General features: G+C 39.7%; 2 protein-coding genes across 2 annotated transcripts in view; both read right to left on the bottom strand.

Moving 5' to 3' along the window:
- Nucleotides 1-17,411, bottom strand: part of aatka (apoptosis-associated tyrosine kinase a) — a 29,066-nt gene extending 11,655 nt beyond the window's left edge. The window contains exons 1-3 of the mRNA XM_054759534.1: nucleotides 16,620-17,411; nucleotides 4,497-4,630; nucleotides 388-517 (exon numbers count right to left, since the gene is read on the bottom strand). Of these exons, the coding sequence (XP_054615509.1) occupies nucleotides 388-517; nucleotides 4,497-4,630; nucleotides 16,620-16,701 (346 nt within the window). The 5' untranslated portion in view covers nucleotides 16,702-17,411. The remainder of the gene's footprint in view (nucleotides 1-387; nucleotides 518-4,496; nucleotides 4,631-16,619) is intronic.
- Nucleotides 17,412-17,549: 138 nt separating this feature from the next.
- si:dkey-282h22.5 (uncharacterized protein LOC107988040 homolog) lies at nucleotides 17,550-20,787 on the bottom strand. The gene is made up of 3 exons (XM_054759551.1): nucleotides 20,518-20,787; nucleotides 20,322-20,448; nucleotides 17,550-18,135 (listed from the first exon to the last, which is right to left on the bottom strand). Exons 1-3 carry the CDS (start codon nucleotides 20,663-20,665, stop codon nucleotides 17,898-17,900), a joined length of 513 nt encoding a protein of 170 aa, XP_054615526.1. The 5' UTR covers nucleotides 20,666-20,787; the 3' UTR covers nucleotides 17,550-17,897.
- Between the last annotated feature and the right edge of the window lie 726 nt (nucleotides 20,788-21,513).

The raw sequence follows: 21,513 nt of genomic DNA, 5'->3' as shown, positions 1-21,513 counted from the left end.
AAAAATACATAATAATAGTAATGATAAGGAATATACAAATGTCAAATATTCAACTCTAAAAGTGAATAATGTAAATGCATTTTGAAATATGATTGAAATGGCCGTTCCAAAGGATGCATCTATGATGGAAGAACATTGGATATGCATGTATTGAGAATTATGTGAGACACGGAACTCTTTTTTTTGCAAAGATCTTGTGTTATTTCCAGCTGAACAGTACTTTTCTTGTATCCAACTCAACAGAATGTGTCGCATATCCTGTCCGCCTGTCATGAAAGCCTATATGGGAGCAAAGCATTGATGTAAAGTGAAATAAAAGTTCGAAACAAGCTGTTAGTAGTCACATTAGCAGTGTGTTGTTGGCTGATGTGCTGTGCGGCCTCTTACTGGATCTGCCGGGCTGCTTGGAGACGGGCAGGGAGACCTCGGTGAGGGGCAGGATGTAAACCTCGGGCCCATTGTGGCGTGAAGGCGAGAGGTCCGCCTGGTACTCCTCTCCCTCTGCATTTTCAAACTCCTGGTGCAAAGACACACGCCGGCATTAGTCATGCGCCCACCGCCGCCAAACGTGGCGGACAATGGTGGCACTGTGATGCCCACCTAGCCAACGGACACTCCCATAGGTCATGTGTGCGTTGCATTGTGAAAGTCCTCATTAATGCACAGAAGTGCTTCTTGTGTGCTGGCTTGTGCACGTCAGCACTTTTGTACAAACTGTGTACAATGTGTGGGCACGTTTTTAGTTGCAAGTTGCCTAGCAACAATACTTTATTTGATTATACAGTAAATGACACCCATCTGTTCTCAGTTTAGAGGATTAAGACTGTCATTATTGTAATATTTTAACTTTTGTTACCATGTTGGCTGCAATAATACCAACTTGTTATCTTGTTGTTGTTATTTGGAGACATTTAGTCGTAGAAAGTAGTGATCGGAACATTTTGAAAAAGTGGATGGATGTCCCCAATCACCGAACGTCACTAACCCTAACACTGTAATGTCGGTACATGTCCAGCAGAGGGGGTAAAATGAGCTTTTATGTGCGACATCATTAGCGGCAGACAAGCTGAAAATGTGTCAAAGTGTGAATGCCCGTGTGAGTCGATAAACTGAAACGCTGCTGTTATTGTGTGACTGAGTCTGCAAACGATTATCTCTGGGATTCTGCAGCTTTTAAGAAATGAAAAAGGATTCAGTGCAACGGAGGAAAGCCAGACCGTGTATAAGGTGTCCTTGCATAGCAATTAGTGTTGTTTCGCAGTCAGGAGAACCATCTGCCACTCTCCAGAGGGCATGATGGCAGAGCCAGCACGTTGGCCGCATGCGAGTCAGCCTGGCGTAGAGATATAGCTCCCAGGAGAGCTTTCTTCACTTTACAAAAGCTATTCATTCTCTGGTTCGTGCTCAGCACGCGTTACAAAGGGAATGATGAACTCTTTTCAACTTTTGTGGTCCCGTTCGGATGCCCATTCTTCCAAGTGCAGCGAATGAGCTGCTAGCTAGCTATTCGGTTGTAAAGTGAGTTTACCTTGTCTTCAGACACATCTCATCACAGCAAAAGGTACACCAGCAAACTCCTCCTTTACTAAGATAATAGTTCTCACTTTTGAGTGGCCACTGTGTCTAAGAGCTTGTTACTTGATTCTCTATTAGGTATTGGCTTGTTCCTGTGGAGCAAATTTATATTAATGGTGTGAATAAGTGTTTGCCACCTTCCTGATTTCTTTTCTTTTTTCTTTTTTTTTAATGTTTGTCACACTTTAATGTTTCAGGTCATGAAACAAATGTAAATATTAGTCAACGACAACACCACTGAACACAAAATGCAGTTTTTAAATGAAACTTTTTATTATTAATGGAGAAAAAACAAATCCAAACCTACATGGTCCTGTGTGAAAAAGTGATTGCCCCCCAAAACCTATTAACTGGTTGGGCCACCCTTAGCAGCAACTGCAACTGCAATCAAGCGTTTGTGATAACTTGCAATGAGTCTCTTACAGCGCTGTGGAGGAATTTTGGCGCACTCATCTTTGCAGAATTGTTGTAATTCAGCCACATTGGAGGGTTTTCCAGCATGAAGCGCCTTTTTAAGGTCATGCCACAGCATCTCAAAAGGATTCAGGTCAGGACTTTGACTAGGCCAAGTTGGTTTCAGCTTGAGGTCACCTCTTCTCCTCTTCCAGGTCCTACAGTCGCAAAACAACCCAGACTATGACACTACCACCACCATATTTTACTGTTGGTATGATCTTTTTCTGAAATGTGGCATTACTTTTACGCCAAATGCCAGATGTAACCTTCCAAAAAGTTAAACTTTTGTCTCGTCAGACCACAGAGTATTTTCCCAAAGGTCTTGGGGATCATCAAGATGTTTTTTGGCAAAATTGCGACGAGCCTTAACGTTCTCTTTTGTTCAGCAGTGGTTTTCTTCTTGGAATTCTGCCATGCAGGCTGTTTTTGCCCAGTGTCTTTGTTATGGTGGAGTCATGAACACTGACCTTAACTGAGGCAAGTGAGGCCTACAGTTCTTTGGATGTTGTTGTGGGGTCTTTTGTGACCTCTTGGATGAGTCCTTGCTGTACTCTTGGGGTCATTTTGGTTGGCTGGCCACTCCTGGGAAGGTTCACCACTGTTCCATGTTTTCACCATTTGTGGCTAATGGCTCTCACTGTGGTTTGCTGGAGCCCCAAAAGTTTAGAAATGACTTTATAACCTTTTCCAGACCGATAGAGCTTGAATAATCTCAGTTAAGATACGGCCACGTAGGTTTGGATTTTTTTTTCTCCCTTAATAATAAAAACTTTCATTTAAAAACTGCATTTTGTGTTCAGTTGTGTTGTCAATGACTAATATTTTGAAATTGATGATCTGAAACATTTAAGTGTGACAAACATACAAAAAAAAAGAAATCGGGAAGGGGACGAACACATATTCACACCACTGTATATACCGTACTACAGTATTTGCTCAATGTGACAATTAATACTTCATAACATATATACATATGTAAATATATACATATGGTAAATACATATATGGTAAATATACATTTTTAATCTAAAATCTAAAATAGATATGTAAAAATAGAAATAGAAATACTTTGTGTAGCAATAATATGCACATATTAAATTAATAATATAACTACATATAAAAATAAAATAAATTTTATATATATATATATATATATATATATATATATATATAAGAATGATTATTAGAAACATGTCAATAAAAATATCTATAATATGTAAATACTATTCCGGTTTCCTCCCACATTCCAAAAACATGCATGTTAGGTTAATTGGAGACTCTAAATTGTCCATAGGTATGAATGTGAGTGTGAATGGTTGTTTGTCTATATGTGCCCTGCCATTGGCTGGCGACCAGTCCAGGGTGTACCCCGCCTGTCACCTGAAGTCAGCTGGGATAGGCTCCAGCATACCCCCGCGACCCTAATGAGGAGAAGCAGCATAGAAAATGGATGTAAATACTATATAATATACAATAGGTTAATACTGTAATTAAGCATAATTGTATTCATTTTATACTCAAATCTATTTTTATTAATAAAATAATCTATTAAAATCTAATTGTATTAGTAAATATACTAAAATATGTATATTAAATAAATAATACAATTCAGAATTGTAGGATATGAGGAAATATTTTTAAGGGTTGGAGCAAAAGCATTGCCTTATAAATGCATCCATCTTCTATGCCGCTGATCCTCACTAGGGTCACGGGGGTATGCTGGAGCGAGAGGCTATTTATTTATTTCTTTATTTTTGCATGATTATAAATATTTGATCACTACATACAGAAGGCAGCACAGTGGTCTAGTGGTTAGCATGTCGGCCACACTGTCAGGAGATCGGGAAGATCTGCCTTCGAATCTCCGTTGGGCATCTCTGTGTGAAGTTTGCATGTTCTCCTCGTGTGTGTGTGGGTTTTCTCCGGGTTCTCCGGTTTCCTCCCACATTCCAAAAACATGCATGTTGGGTTAATTGGTGACTCTAAATTGTCCATAGGTATGAATGTGAGTGTGACTGGTTGTTTGTCTATATGTGCCCTGCCATTGGCTGGCGACCAGTCCAGGGTGTACCCCGCCTCTTGCCCGAAGTCAGCTGGGATAGGCTCCAGCATGCCCGTGACCCTAATGAGGATAAGCAGCATAGAAGATGGATGGATGGAGTTACACTTTTCATATTGGAACTCATTCAGTGTCCCTATCTCTTTGGTAATCATGTACAGTATATCGAACACGGGAAGTGTGCAAATTCATTATTGATTGTTGTGTTATGGACGGGGGATAGGATTAAAAAAGCTCTGCTTCTTCCTCCTCTTTTTCACACAAGTTGAATTGTTGAACTGTAAATATAAGATCTATTCCAATGTAACCTTGTATGCATGATCGAAATAAACCAGACTAAAGTAAACAAACAATTGTGCAAAAGTGTACCTAGTGGTTGAGTGTCCTCAGTATGTTTTCTACCTACCTTGAAGCGCATGTCGCCCTTCTTGCAGCACAGGCAGGCAAGCATGAGGAAGACAAAGGTGAAAAGGCCGGAGAAGGAGACGACCACCACAGCGAGGGATGAAGGCCACGACAGCTCGCTCAGTGGCGCTCCATCTGCGACGGCAAACAATGAGAGGCTTCAAAAATGTCATACAGGAATGGAGATGAAGGTAATGTTTCATTAGTGTCTTGGATTTAATAATAATAATAAAGTCTTCTGTTTTAGCACTAATAATGCCCCCTATTAAAGGCAGGCTACCAATATATACATTACAAGGTATGTGTTTCAAAACAATGTACGCATTGCCTTAAAAGGTGCAATTATAATGTACAAAGGGTCTACTAATCACGTGTTTTGAAGCCTTTTACGATGTGGATCGTGCACGAGAAGTTGCTGAGCCATGGTGTGCAAACAGTAAATGTGCATCTGAGGACAAACGAAGCACATGTGACAGTTTGGAGATTATAATCTGATTAGTGTGGCACAACTTCCTGCCAGCACAGATGAAGAGAAAGAGAGAATAAACAATGGAAGAGGTGGTTCAAATCAAACGCGGGCCTTCCTTGGTGAGCAACTGGGCAAAACTAACAAACAATTTATTCATCTATCATCTGGGTAAATGTTCTGAGCTCCCGTTTCCATGGTAGTGCTGTACTGAGCGACAGAATAACACTGGGATATCAGTGACGTGCAGTCAGGGGAGGCTGGTGAGGCGGGAAAAAACCCCCAATAATCAGTCACTCAGTTCAGCAAGCATCAAAGAATACTTCTCTTTTTCTTTGTTTTGTTTTTTTGCCACACTTATTGACTATTAAGACTCCAGTCACAGTTATCAAAGTTAAGGTGGGTTCTTTTATTGTTATTAATAGTGGTCAGCATTTTTTTTTTTTTTTTTTAATGATCTATATTATTTAAATCATATATTATTTTATGTTTGCATGAATTTTGACCCTCCATGCCTCTAAAGAATTTAGCATTTAGACTAGAATTTCTTTAAAGGGCATAAATGAGTATTAGGGCCAAAAATAACGAAATTATACCAAGAGACTAAAGTTGTTATATTAAAATAAAAATGTCAGAATATTACAAGGAAAAAAAGGTGCATCTCGAGTTAAAATTGATAATGTTATGACAAAAAAAGTCATAAAGAACAGGGATAAAAGTGTTTTTTTATTATTATTTTTATAATTATTACGATTTTATTTTCCAGAGAAAAAGTCTTATTTTTATTTCAAAATAAATAAGTAAAGGTACGTTATGAGGAAAATGTTTTTACAGGGAAAAAAAGTCACATTTTTATTTTAAAATAAATAATAGGAATAATCACAGTTATAAAGCACAGTTATATTTTCGTTAAAGAAAAAATGTAGTATTTAAAAAAATATATTTCATCATTACAGGGATAAAGTATTAATTTATTTTAAAGGAAAAAAAGTCAAAAGTAGGGGAAAATATATTTTCAAGGAAATTCTCTTTTTTTTTGGAAGAAAGTCATAATATAAAGAGAAAAAGTGTTTAGAGAAAAATTATTAGTTATTTTATTTTAGTTATTTTTGTTCTAGAAAAAAAAAATGATTCCATCGAGAATTTTTTTTTTTTTTTTTTAGAAAAAAGCCTAATAAGAGGAAAAGGTTGTATTTTTTTCTGGAAAAAAATCCATCTTGTAGTAGTATAATGGGGAAAATCCAAGTGACTAAAAATAGAATACATTTTATTACATTGTAGATGTATGAAGCATTGCTTATGCTTGCACACTTGACAGCCTTATACAATTATTCCAAACCCATTTGGCTGCTTCCATGCATCACATCATTACCAGGAAGTCTATTTTTCCTGCAGTGAAGCTAATGGCTTCCAATGAAAAACAGCAGGAGGATTCCGCTTAAAAACCTCTTGCAAAACTTACAACAGTAACAATGCACTTGAAACCTAGAATGGTAAATGAATAGCACGTAACAGTGGAAATAGTCACGCGTGTGTTAAGTGAGACATTAGAAAGGCTAAACATCAGCTAAAAATAGTGCCTTTCTTGGTAGCAGCTCCCCATCATGAGGACCCACTTTATATTCTAACATTTAATGTAACTGCGCCTCCCTGGTTGAGCGTGTCATCACCATCTGCACTGCCCGCCTCCTACCATGCTAGCTGCATTATGGGATGGCGCCATGCTATTGGACAAAAAAAAAAAAAAAATCACATTAAACGCAGAATGCTTCGTTTGGCTCTTAAAACTTTACTTTACAGTCGGGGGGGGGTGGTGTAGCCAGTGGCTACACACACACACACACACACAGAAAAAACGTATGTGTGCTTGTGGAATGAATAAAGGGTACACAAGCCTTGTTTCGCTGCAAAAGCCAATCAAGCTAATACCCCATCGGGAAGGTTGTTACCATGGCGATGTGTTGTGGCTCAGTGCCCACATTCATACTGTTGATTCTCAAGCAGGTTTAAATGACATTTTGATACAACAGTATGTGTCTTTATATGAAATGAGCTACACGTGAATCCATTCAATCTAATAATAATCACCCACTCAGTCATTTTAAAGCATTAACTATTACTGCGCAATCAATACGCAGCTACGGTGTGTTCTCCAGGGGGTCTCTAATGAAATGGTGTTTGTAAGCAACGCAGACCGATAGAGGTTGCTCTCGGCGAACAGTTAAAACAAGGTTTTTTAAAGTAAGTTTATACTTTATACTTTTGTAATAAACGTTTGGCTTGGATGCAACCAGCAGAGGCGCTGTTGAAACAGCCCCCTCTTATTTCTCAGATTTGCTGTCTTTGCACACCCCTGCACCAGCACTGAGTTCTTCTGACCAATCTCTCTTGCATTGTCCCCAAAAAAAAAAAACAAGAAGAGAAAGAGCTTTTGCAGTCGCAGGCCCTTATTGATTTTATTCTTTTGCTTATAACTCGTTACATGTTCTTACGTCTGTACAGCACCTTTGGGGGAGCATGAACAGTTTGAAACGTGCTTTATACATAAACCCGACCTTGACCCTGACCTCTAGGAAGCGTGACTCGGGTCAATACCGCGCTGCTGTGGAAACACAAGCTCAAAAGAGAGATTTTCCCTTCCCGTCAGTTGGCCCCCTTACAAGTGAACTGTATGGCTGTCCATTGAAAAACATCCATTCATCCATTTTCTATTCTGCTTCCACTGAAAAACATGTACACTAATCCCTCATTTATCACTGTTAGTTGGTTCCAGACCCGACCGTGATAAGTGAATTTCCGCAAAGTAGAGTTGCTTATTGATAAATGGAAAATGCTCGTTGTTAGAGCGTAGGGAATCTGTTTACGACCTTCTAAATATGGTTTCGAACATTATTAGAGTCCTCTAGACATGAAATAACATCCCTATAGTCACCTTTGCACTTGTATTATCCAATACAGTAAACATATTAATCCCTTTAAGACATAAATAAAACTTGTGCTCGTGTGTGTACAAAATGTGTTCCCTAGGAAAACTGAGTGACAGGACGGACAGGAAGTGATGTCGGGGTTTCAGGGTTGAGTTTTAGCTTGGCGTGGGTTACGGCCGCAATAGTAGCCCGTGGTTTTATTAGGGATTTTTTATTATGGATTATTGCACCTGTTCAAACCTGCAATAAAAGCCTGTTGTTCCGGCGATCAAGTCTGGTTGGTGCCTCTGTGCCTCACTGAACACATCACTGACACCTAGTGACCAGTGTAGAGGATTACATATTATCACGTCTTTGTGTGTCTTCTGAAAATTGTATTTTAGTTCATTTAGCTATTTTCATGCTTGAACATTTTTAATTTAAGCAAAAAATGCATACAATTTGCTTAAATATGTACTGCAAAAGGGGTGGAGTCTTCCTTTGAAGAAAAAAGCTAACAATTTAGTACAAAACTATTTTTTTCAGGAAATTTAAAATGCTTATTTTATGGGTTTTGTTGTAAAAAAAATGTTTTCTGAAAAAAATGGCTAAAATAAGACAAACGTCTTAAAATTCTAAGATGAATGAATTTCACTGGGTAGTTGCCCATGCTAAAATCAATACAAATATTTTAGGATTGTCAAAGTTAAAGCGTTAATAACAACGGAAATTCCCTTTAATGGCACTACTTTTTAATAATTAATTAAAATTAGTAATTAACGTGCACACGTACGGTCTGACCCCCAGCCTACACCCTAGTTTGATAAAATGCATTTGTGTTGCAGTTAATGTTGAGCCACAAGCCCGAACAAATGTTGAGCAGAAATGGGCAAAGAAAAGGGCATTTTGAATGGCAAGTTTAGCTTCACAGCCCCGGCAGATGGCTCTCTCGACAAGACCAAAGTTATTTTTATCTACTGTGGCTGTGGGTTGAATTGTCACCGGAGTACGTCGAGTCTCAAATGCCACAGAAACTGAAGAATCTACAGAATGTGCTGGAACACCGCAGGTATTTTTTTACTGTCATTTATACAGTGATACCTTAGCATACGAGTGTCGCAACTAACACAGTCGACGAACAACCATTGACATCTTTAGTTATGGGCAATTTAGAGTCTCCAATAAACCTAACCTGCATATTTTTGGAATGTGGGAGGGAGCAAGAGTACCTGAGACAAAAACTGCAAGAACATGCAAATTCCACACACAGATACAAACCGGGATCTCCTGACTGTGCAGTCGACATGCTAACCACACTTAAGGGCAGCCTTAATATGTGGATGCACATTGGAATACAATCAATTATGGAGGCTGCCTGTGAAAGACCTGTCAATATTTGAAGACTCGCATGACTAAAAGTGTCATTGTAGGCTGAGCGGTCACTCGGTGAAACACTTTTAGAAGCATAACGTACAAGAGACGGGGAGAAAGCAGTGAAGCACAGAATGTTGCGTTGCATATGTGCTGTATGTTTTGTATGTAGCGGTGAGGTGGGCCTCGCGGTTGCTAGGCAACAACCAGCTGCCAATGGGAGCACCCATGCAGTTGCGTGTGGTCCAAAAACAACGTCTTATAGCAGGAACACGGACCTAAAATACAGTTAGGGGAGCGTTTTCTTGCGGTTTTGTCAGTATGATTTGTGTCACAGTGAGACAAACAGAGTGCTGACAAGCAGAAAAGCACCGAAATCTCCCTGAGTGTGCATTTCCACTGAGGACAATGCTGCAGGAGCACAACAAGCTCATCTATCTGCCTTATTTCTCTCCAGCAATACTTATAGGAGTTGTATTGTTTCTTTTGTGGCTGTTGGCCTCATGAAAAGGGCCTTAAGGTAACTTAACAGTGTTCACTGGTGCTATAATATGACACAGAATTACAACCAAAGTAAAAAAACAAATACAAATAAAAGGATACATAATACTACACATTAATGTCAACATATACAAGAATAAGGCAGTTTATACGTTGTAAGAATAAAGGCCAAATATGGGAATAAAGTTGCAATGCTAGAAAGAAAAAAGTTACAGTTTTATGTGAATGTGAATAAATGTGTACGTTATGAAAAAGTCACAATCCTAAGAAACAGAATAATAATGTGACTGTAAACATGAGAATGTCGGGTATCTTCAGTAATTTAAGTTTGTACTAAATTACAATTGTATTATATTATATATATATACTGTATATAATGTTAAAACTTTCTTCCTATAACATTACGTTCACTACAACACTATACATCACTACAACATTATGTTATTATAAAAATACGTTATGGCTATAAGACTTCATTCACGTTATATTATGACGTCTGGGGATATTCCGACTTTATTCTCCTAACATGATGGCTTTTTTTCTTGTAATTTTAAGTCCATGACTCGTGAGAAGGGTGTTGAAGGAGGGCCACGTTTGTGAACACACGTGTTTATTTAAACGTGTCAATCCGTCCTGGGAGGGTGCTGACAGTAGAGGGAGGGAACATGGTGACATGACTAATAGCAGCCCGCTGTCTCCTCCACCAGCGTTCTGCATCCTTTCTGCATCCTCCTGTCATGCCCTCTGTGAAAGACTGCAGATGGCAACGCGATGCAGCCGCCTGCACCGAGGCCGTAATAACAGTCATTAACTGGGAGTGAGAGCCCATGGATCCGGATAACCAGTCTGTCACATCCCTCCCGCTGTAAAAAAAAAACCTGTCTTTACCAGGCACACTCTGGCTTCCCACGTGGCCATTGTGCTGCACATCCAGACACTACAGTATGTAGCAGTGCATTCAATTCAGTGAATGTAAACAGGGCATTGCAGAAGCTGTTTGCCCCACTGCAGCCTGGAGAAATCTGCTAAATTGGAGGATTAGAATGCAGCGCAAACCCCAGTGAGTGTTTTCTTACAGACAGAGAGCAAAAGCTGCTTGCAGTTTGTCCAAATGGAAACAACAGAGGGCTACATGAGTGACAACTTGTTTATCCTCTCTGACTGCACGAGTGACGCGCGTGTTTATCCTTAGTGCAGGACAAGTTGCTCATTAGACATACGACAAACTGAGTGTTTGATTGTTCGTGTCTTTTTATGACCTTTTTTTAAGAGTTAAAACTGTTTGTAATATAAAAAAACCTGTCGAGCGACAGGCGGGGTACACCCTGGACTGGTCGCCAGCCAATGGCAGGGCACATATAGACAAACAACCATTCACACTCACATTCATACCTATGGACAATTTAAAGTCGCCAATTAACCTAACATGCATGTTTTTGGAATGTGGGAGGAAACCGGAGGAAACCCACACACGCACGGGGAGAACATGCAAACTCCACACAGAAATGCCCAACGGAGATTCAAACCCAGGTCTTCCCGATCTCCTGAGGCCAACATGCTAACCACTAGACCACCGTTGCGGCCCCAGAGCCTCACCTGTCATGATGAAAAAAAGTAATAATAATAATGATGACTAGATCATGCATAATTTTATTACGTATGCGTGGAATGTTAGAAAAGCCTTGATCAAGTGATCTTACTCAAACAGAGAATACTAGTCAGCCGCAGTAGGTGCGAGAAAAACCGACCCATTTACCTCTTAATTCATCTAGTGAATAGTTTTATCACCAATCGACATAACGTAGAGAGACTCGACATGCTCAGTGAAGCGTTTAAACCCAACATTGCCGACCACCGGTTGGCTCTTTTTAGTTACAGGCACTGATATTTTTGCCATCCCGTAGGCGTTTGTCACGCTTTGCAAATGTGTCAAAGGGTGTTGGATGTTTCAGGAAGTCGTGGTGTTGCAAAAATCCTTCTTCAAACGCGCGACGTTGTTGGTCGTATTAAACTTCACCATTTCTGAGCCACCATGGGAAACTTGTGCATGACAAGTTTTGCACTTAACTGCAATCTCACAACAGGGCACAATAATAATAACATAATAATCAAAATAATACCACGGGCTACTGTTGCAGCTGTAATCCAGCTGAAACTAAACTCTGAACCCCTGACGTGGCTTCCTGTCCACACATCTGGAACACATTTATTGAAATACACACAAGGACAGGTTTTATTTATGCCTTAAATTGCTTATTTTCTCGATTATTATGTCTACTATATTGGGTAATATGAGTGTAAAAGTGACCATGTGGGTGTTATTTCATGTGTGGAGGGCTCTAATAATGTTAAAACCCGTATTTAGAAGGTCGTAAACAGGTTTTCTACGCTCTAACTGCAAAAATATTCCTTTTACAAAGAAGAAATCCTACTTCACGAAAACCAATTAATCGCGATACACAAGGGATTACTGTACTTCATGTACAGATAAAATGTAACAACACAAACATTTTCAGTTAATAAAAATAAATAAATGAACGACACTATGAAGCATTTGAAAAAAGTTTTTAAACTAACGTGAATTATTCTCTTCTTTTTCTTGTCATCCTCTTAATGTGGAACCTGTATTAACATTTAAAAAAACTCCAAAGGAGTCAGTGACTCACCAGCCATGAACCTCACCGCACGTCACTGATCACTGCAGTGTATTTTGCAATGTCCCTGTCAAATAAGTAGAAATGAAAAATCCAACAAGAAATAATGCAGCGCTACACGGCGGCCGTGACAACAAATTTAATAAAACAGTATGCCGCTGACTTAAAACACCACAGAGCAGAAGAGACATAAAAGGCCTTCCTCTCCACTGCCTAAATCCACTTCATTCCTGCACTACCTCCCCCAGAGGCAGACTTATGTAACGAAAGTGCTCGGTGTTGCACATGCAGACATAAATAATCAAATAGTCAGTGCTGACACAGTCAAATACCACCTTTAACAATTGTGGTCGTCTTTGTTTGACCCTTAGGCTGCCACTGCCACCTTCAGGCATCTCCATAGAGAGCTCTCCGTGGTGCTGAAGCAGTGGTCATCCAGGTGTTATGTCTCTATGAAGGCCACTGTACTGTACAGTTGTCAAGCAGGCAGGAGAGCTACAAAGGCTGACGGCTTATATAATGCTGTGCAATGTGATTGTTTGTTTTCAAAGCCCTTTTTTAAGGCTGTGTTGCATGCACAGGTAAGGCACGTGTTCCTACACTAAGATGGCCGGGTGCAGTGCTGCTTCACATCTTCTCGTATCCGGCCGCCACTGATCTTTGCACTTAAAATACATATATTCAATGTAATTTTTTTTCCGTTAACTATGGTGAATACTCATTTTGTGTCATGTGTAACGGTCAGAAGAAGATGTTAGCCCTGCAAAAATAGGTAGAATTTGGAGTTCAACCAAACAACTTCTGGAGAAAGCCAAGTTTCAAAAGTCAAAAGCCAAATTACAAACTATTGTCGCAGCGGATGTCACGCAAGATGGGCTAGGGGTGGGTCAGAAGTGGTATCTTTTTGTTTTTTTGTCCTTAGGGCAGATAGTATCGTTGATCTAAATGCCCTACGCGCTCAACAGATTTGCTCTGCCAGGCAAAAGTGTGAGTGGTATCTTTAAGGAAGGAGGGTCTTCCTTCATGTCGTCATAAAAATCCCGATCTTTAAAAGTTTGAGCGCCTCTTCTCTCAAAAGTGGAGCGAACAAGCCAGGGAGATGACTTGACAGATGATTTTGTCATGTTTGGTGCTCATAAACAGGCTATAGGGACACATTGCTGTTATAGCATCATTACAAAGTCCATTTTACATAATAGGGGACCTTTAAGAGTCCATCAAGGTACTCGTTTTAGTTTGATTATGCATTTTTTAAGTAAGCTACTTACTTACAGTTGAAGGTACTACTGTCTGCCATGGTGAGGCACTGCATGGGGGGCGGCGCTAACATTCGAATGCGCTGCAAGCATTACAGTCATCCCTCACTACATTGCGGTTTGAACATTGCGCCTTCACTATAGCGTTTTTTTTTAAATGTATTAAATAATAAATGATCACTGCTTTGTGGTTGAATATGTCCCATTATTAGTCAAAACGTGCATATATAATCAAATTGCATGTATTCCTGGCTCAAATTAAGCATTTTCAATCATAAAAATGTCTAAATGAACGAAAATACAAATATAAGGCATTTATCAAATGAGTGTGTAATATCTGTGATGTTGTGTGCGCCTTTAAGAAGTGGGGCCTGGGAAGTGATGTGTGTGACGTCAGCTGGCTACTGTAGAGTTGCTGAGTGTTAGCATGGTTAGCACTGTGGAGAATGCCGGTGACTGGCGTGAGTTGTGGCTGACAGCAGCTCCTGTGTGAATGTTCACTTCATATGTGTTCCCTGCGCCATTGCAGTAGTATTCTACACTGGCCACTAGGTGTCAACGAAGTTACACTGATGAGACAACAGCCACCAAGTATGCTGTCATGCTAAAGTGTGAGTCATTATGTCTTATTTCTGTCAAAGACATCTATTTTGTATTGCATGTCAACTATATTGGGTAATATGAGTGTAAAAGCAACTATAATAGTGTTATTTCATGTCTAGATGGCTCTATTAAAGCTAATGTTAATTAATTAACCATATTTAGAAAGTCTCAAACAAGTTTTCACTGCTCAAATGCTGAAAATATTCAATTTATAAATAAGAATCCTACTTAGCAGTAATTCACTTATCACGGTCGGATCTGGACCCAACTAACCGATGAACGAGGGACGACTGTATATCCCGCCCTCTTCCAGCGGCGACATTACAAGCCATGCCCCGTGTAACACACACGAGCATTCGTTATGTTTGTTGCTAAAAATACAAATTTTGGGAAAGTTTAGCTGCTAATGCTAGCCATTATTGAATGTATCATAACCACGCAATGACTGCAAATTGTTTGTCGCCTCTCTGAGATTGCTTTTGTTTACACACTAGGGGTGGGGGAAATAATCAATGCTTAGATGCATCGAGATGCGGACATTGACGATTATTAATCAATTCATAAATGTCAATAATCGATGCTGAGGGAACAAATAAAACGGAATAAAGAGACGGAAAGCGGAAAGTCAGTTTATGGTGGTGCACCTAAGTTTAAGACGCTACCAAAATGGCTGAGAGTAAACTCCGACCCGCACCGGCTGGATTTAAAGCTGGAATCACTTTGGCTTTCACGTAGTTGAAGGTAAAAATGAACTGGACAAGAGCCAGACAATATGCAAGCTTTGTCATACAAGCTTCAAATATTTTGGGAACACAACAAATATGAACAACCACATAGCACGTTCCCACCCAAACCAGGAGGAAAAACAGCCAGCTGAAGTTGCTGCCAACCAGAGAACCATCGAGCATGTGCTAACTAATCTTCCACACAACTCAGGAAAAGGCAAAGCGAATCACAAAGTCACTTGCAACTTTTACTGCGAAGGATTTGTGGCCGTATTTGATTGTTGAGAAGCGGGGCTTTTGTGCTTTGTTGTGCACTTTGGAACCCAGATAAAACGCCCCATTGCAACGTTATTTCACTGACACTGCAATTGTGAATAAGCTACTAAATCGTTTTTTTTGGTTATTCACAACATATTGACGTCTGCGAGCATTATTCTTGTATGAGATCCGCTGGTACAGAAATCTACATTTTGTATGAAAGCTGTTTTTGACTTTGCTGTACAACAAAAATATTATTTTGTCAGCGATTCTATGCTCCGGATTGATTTAAGAAGTCTATTATTTATTTGTGAATAATGGCAGATTTTTTTTATGTCGGTTACTCAGAATATGCTGTAAGTTTGTTAAAGAATAATGTGTTTGTGAATTTTATATGATGGAAGAAAATTAATCTGTTTCATGTTTATTTTAATTGTGGATCATTACGGATATGCTTTGTTTTAGTAGTACACAATGAGTAAAAAGAAATTATATATTAAAAAATTCTGCATGAAAAAAACTGACAAACTATTGATCACAAAAAAAAGATGCATTGAGATGCATCGATAATCGTTTTGGCATCGCAGGCCTCCGAATCGTAATCGCATCGAATCGTGAGGTGGACAGAGATTCCCACCCCTAGTGCGTACACGCGCTAAAGAGGTGTACGTACACGTACGAGACAGCGGTGAGTGAGAGCCATGAACGGCAGTCATCTCATTCGGCCCGAACGGGAATTTTGAAGTTTAACTTTGAATTGTGACAAAGACATTTATTTGTTCAATCTGTTCGTTTAAGCCACTATTAAATAAATATCGTAATTTGGAGCAAAAGAGGGACAGCACCTTGAAAAAGATTTCAGTATATTAATCACAAATTATGTTTAATCATAATAATATGTAATATTCACACAGAAGGCCTGTTTTTGATAGCGGATGGACTAAAGATGAGTTCTAGATCCACACAGGACATACAGTATAGACCTTGAAACTTAAAGCGGTGGTACCGCCATTTGTATGCTCAGCAGCACACTTGGCCCAGTCTCTTATTTTCCCTCTCCTGTGTTTACTGTGTTTTGTGCACAAGGGGCTGTTATACCCCTGCACCATGGAGGAGCCATCACAGGGTTAAAATACAGCACCAACAATTATTGCATACATTGCATACGTGCCCTGCAGGGACACTTGTAGGACAATGCAGCACAACTTGTCACCAACATGCGATATGATGTCCAACCTCCCTCCTGCATGTGTTACTAGGAGGACTCTGTGATGCATGGGCCTTTGCATGCAGCATATTTAAATGATATTAGCATGCATAAAGAGGGGGGTGGGGGGGATGATACATGCTGAACAACACCTCCTTTGTCATTTTTGACCCTTACCTGTGTCAAAGTGGGAGCTGAAGGCAAAGCTGGGATTGAAAAAGGCTGAAGACATGACAGTCACGTGTAGGGCAAATAGCATCCTCACACACACAAAAATGAAATAAATTTAGGAAAAATAAATAAATAAATCAAGCTAATTCAGTCTCGAGCTTCCTTGGAGGTGCGCAGCACCATATTCTCCCTCATAGAGCCACCAGAAATCCAGATGTGGACGCTCATCTTCACAATGATTAGCACATCTGCAGCGTCACTTTCATATTCTCTTTATTTCCTGCATGTTTTGGGCTGGAAGGCGTACCTGATCGTCAATTTTGTTTAATTAATCCCTCCGTCAAATCTGGCCAACCATTTTGTAAATCCAACGTCACGTCCCTTCCCCCCCCCCCAAATAAACCTCCTCTCACTTGTTCTCCCTCAACAACTAACTGACAGATGTGCTGTTCAATTCAAAACAAAACGACCAACAAAGCTCATTTGTGCCTTCCAGCTTCAGGAGCAGAGAACATCCTGCGCTAGTGTCAAAATTACACAATGTACAACCACTTCCGTTGTCACCTTTCAAAATAAAACTACATCCACCAATAGCAGAAGGAAACCCTTTATAGTAAAAGGCAAATCATTGTGGGGTTTTTCGTGGCGCTTTACGAATAGGGGACAGCTGGCTGGGGGGGTTATAGGAATCCTGCTTGTGGTTTATCATGTGGGAATGATGAGTCATGTGATGCACAGCCACGCCCCCTGTCTGTGACACCGCTGGGTCCTTGCTGTAGGACCGTCTACTGTATTAATTAGTTTCGAAAGCTCCAATGATGAGCACTCATTGGAGCCACACGAACACCAGGCTGTATTACAGCTGCAAACAGGCACGTGCACAGACATTTTAGGGAGCAGGTGCTCAAGCCAGAAAAAAGGGCAACATCGCAAATATTATTTATGAAATTGTTATTTTTATTATTATATGTATATACTAAATCCCAATACTATATACAATATAAATAGATATCTAATTATAAGAAATTATTCTCAATTTTGTCAAAGAGATCAATGCTGTTGGGTGTAACAATCAAGAGTGGCTTAAAGCTGACCATTTGTGGTTCTATGGTTCTCTGTGGTGGCAGTTGTATATACTACCCTCTTGTGGATAAAAAATGCATTGCAAAGATTGTATTCATCCCATTAATTGGTTGGCGTTATATGAACTAATAACCTTTAAGAAATAATAATATGTAAAAGTCTTGTTTATGTGAAAGTATGTTTTTTTTATGAGAAACAATACTAGGGCCTGCGTGGTGGTCTCTCTGGTCTTCTGACTCTGATTGGATCCAGAGGCCTCATCTGGGCTCTAAGTGGTCTCCTTCGCACGAGCCACAAAGATGGGGTAAAACTGCCGTCCTTGATGCGGTCCGCAAAAGCCTCCACGCTGTCAAGCTTGACCGTGAGGCTCGCCAGTTCCTCCTTGAGAGCGCTGAACTGTCTGTAGAGGTCACCCAGAGCGTCTGACAGAGGCCGGATCCTGCATAAACATGCATGGATCAGTGCAAGTGCCGTCTTCAGGGGAAAACCACCTGGTGTGGAGGCCAATGTGTAATGTGTTCATTACATAAACGCATTAGTCATCACCACTTTGATACACGTCCAGTTTTTCTTTGGAGCCTTTTCGAGAGTCTTTGCAATGAGCTCATCACAAAGTAGAACCGGCTTGTGTTGACCACCGTGGTCATGGATATTGTTTGCTATGACTGGTCATGTCACATAATTCTTCATTTGACTGTGACTGGGAAAACCAGTAAGAATCATAATTTGAAGATGAAAATGCATTTTGAAATTGGTATCAATAATATGGAATAATACATGTCAAAATAAATATATAGTATGAGTATAGTATAGTTCATTCAAGTGTGTGCATACATTAAGTACGTAATAGTGTAGACAATGTGTGGAACACATACGAATGTACATACAATCGGCTGCAAACTTGTAATATGTATGATATTTATAGCTCTTAACTTATGCAAAATATTTTTCGACATTATTGTTAATAATTCAGAATTAAATGCAAATCTTATCTACAAATTATTATGCAGCCGTCCCTCACTATATTGTGGTTCGATTATCGCTCCCTCACTATATCACGTTTTTTGTGTTTAAAAATAATAAATGATCGATGTGTCGTGGTTGACGATGGCGTATCATCATGAGACATGATGTTGGGTTACCTTTCACACTGCACACTGCTTGGCTATTGAGCCAGCAGAGCCAAGCCGACATGCCATGAGTGAGATTGATTGGAAAAAAAGGTTCTCCTCTCATTCCGTGTGGAAGTGGTAAGTTTTTGTCTTATTATGTCCTTCTTCCCCACTCCGAAACACTTAAGTTTAGAATAAGTAAATTGGAGAGGCTAACTAGTTAGCTCGCTATGCTCGCGACGGCCGTCTGTCATGTCCCTTTGGTGATCCCGTAGCCCGCGCAAATGTTAAAACCTGTATTGAGAAAGTCATAAACAGGTTTTCTAACTAGGAAATATTCAATTTATTCATACTGGAAATTCACTTACCACGGTCAGGTCTGGAACCAATTAACCGTGATAAACAAAGGACGACTGTACGTGTTTTTTGCTTATGTAATCTGTTCTTTTTACAGTTATCCCTCGCCACTTCGCGCTTTGAATTCCATGGCTTCACTCATGGTTTTAAAAAATATATACTAAAAATCATGCTGTTTCGTGGTTGAATACAGCCTAGTCCATATTTGAGCAAATTGTACGTATTTTCTTTGCCAAAATTACGCATTTTCCAGCATTAAAATTGCTAAATGAGCTACTGTAAAATACAAATTGGGCATTAAAAAGACACATTCAAGGACGTGGTCATATGTGGTATTTTGCACTGGTCACTAGGGGTCAGTAATGTTGCTGTAATGTTCCGCGAGACACACAAACTCCAGAATTGAATTATTTCACAGCAGGCACAATAATCCCTAATACAAGCTACTGTTGCGTCCGTAACCCAGGCCAAGCTGAAACTCAACTCTGAACCCCAACTTCCTGTCTGCCCCCGATTCATCTCACCTAGCACGGAACCCATTTACAGCAAAACACGCAAGCACAAGTCTGTTTATGTCTTCAATGGCTTATTTTCTGTTATTATTACTATACGAGTGTAAAGGTGACTATAGGGGTTTTAGTTCATGTCTGGGGAGCTCTAATAAATGTTTAAAACAGGTTTTCTATGCTCTAGCTACAAAAATATTTCATTCATAAATAAGGAATCCTACTTCACGGAAATTCACTCTTGGAACCAATTAACTGCAGTAAACAAGGTATCATTGTATATGATATATGATGATATATATCTCATTATACAGTACATTCGTTTTACTTCATTAGTGCACAATTTAGCCATGTTTTTCATTTGTGCTTGTATTCTGCAGTGGTGTAAATTTATGATTCATCTTATAGAGTGGTTTCTAATATTTTGCACCTCTCTAATATAATGATAAATATGGTGACATGTAGACTTTTTAGGCTCCGTATGAATATTATTTTTTGCAGAAATGTGATTTACTTTATTTTCATTTTTTATTTTCAGGGAAATATTTTTAATTCATTTTCACATCCTGAAGCAACAAAGTTTTGGTCACAAGAAGGTAGGCTAAGTATCCCGCATGTCTTTTGAGTGTGAGGCTTCCAGTGTGACTCACCTGCTGTATTCGGGAAGCACATTCACGTGGTCGTTGATGAGCAAGTCTTTCACTTGAGTCACAATAGCAAATTTCCAGTTGTCCAGTATTTGTGTCAGGTTGGAGCAAGCCTTGACACCAGTGTGCTCTGGAGCAAACGCGTACATTTGATTTAATTTGATTGTAAAAAAAATGGAGATGCTCTTTTGTTACTAACCTGTCCGGTACCACTGTGGTCTTTCGTTTTGCCATTCCTGAGAAGTGACCATTGGAACCATGCAGAGGAGCAGAACAGCTATTCTAATGTGCATTTTGTCTTCTTGTATGTTCCAAGTTATGGTGCCAAACAGTTTTGCCGCTGACATTTACAACTAAGATTGCTCTTTGTTCTTTTTACTGTGAAAAGGTAGGCAAGGCAGTGGAAGACGTTCTTACCTTTGGCTCTGTGCAGGTGACTGCGATACAAAACAGTGTTTCAAACCTCCAATGTGACACATTCAGCGTTCCCCAAAGCCACTCCCTCTCCCAATCTGCTCCTGCCCACTTTAGAGATGCAACACATTGCTATTGTACATACAATAGATTATCCCATAGGAAATGATGCCAAGCCAGCCATAACTACTGTATAATGAAACTAATATAAAGTCAAGTAAAGGCACCTGACACATACATGTGTCATTATAGACGGAACAGGAAGTCACCTAGTGGCCTTTTATACTGTAGGTATCCTTGGAATGGGGCGTCCATCCACTCCAATGCAGACCTCAGTGTTCATTCATTTATGCTCCTTTTAATCCTGCACGTATTTTTTTTTAAGTTGAGCTGTATGTTTTCCCCCCACTTGCTCTTATCCAGCTGAGGTGTTTAAGAGCCGTGCATTCTTGCTGCCTGCTGTAATTTCAATGTGCTCATCACATGTGGGCAGTGACACCACCACCCTGCAGGTGTCGCCACTTTTTAAAAAAGACAGCACGTCTGCCAAATGTCTGCTCCTGCAAAACTAATACTAGCAGCTTTATTTATTCTGTATATATATTAGTTTTAATATCCAGTGGTTGACATTTTATTTACATCTAACTGGGTTTGTTTCTCTTCTTTGTTAGGATTAACTAGACTAAGCAGGGACTACAAGCTCTCAATATGGTTGAGGTCAGGTGAGGAATTAGGACCATGTCACTATTCTTCTAACGTCAAGGCCTTAGAGATGATTCGT

Source organism: Dunckerocampus dactyliophorus, chromosome 18 (genome assembly GCF_027744805.1).
Source record: "Dunckerocampus dactyliophorus isolate RoL2022-P2 chromosome 18, RoL_Ddac_1.1, whole genome shotgun sequence".
Lineage (NCBI taxonomy): Eukaryota > Metazoa > Chordata > Actinopteri > Syngnathiformes > Syngnathidae > Dunckerocampus > Dunckerocampus dactyliophorus.
This window is presented reverse-complemented; position numbering and strand designations above follow the sequence as displayed.

What these genes read in the sequence shown, in the direction of transcription:
- si:dkey-282h22.5 (XM_054759551.1), bottom strand. Translation starts at nt 20,665, where the DNA reads ATGTCAGCGGCAAAACTGTTTGGCACCATAACTTGGAACATACAAGAA. An exon ending in ACCACAGTGGTACCGGACAG is followed by an intron (nt 20,449 to 20,517) that starts GTTAGTAACAAA and finishes CGTTTGCTCCAG; the next exon opens with AGCACACTGGTGTCAAGGCT. An exon ending in GTGCTTCCCGAATACAGCAG is followed by an intron (nt 18,136 to 20,321) that starts GTGAGTCACACT and finishes ATGTTTATGCAG; the next exon opens with GATCCGGCCTCTGTCAGACG.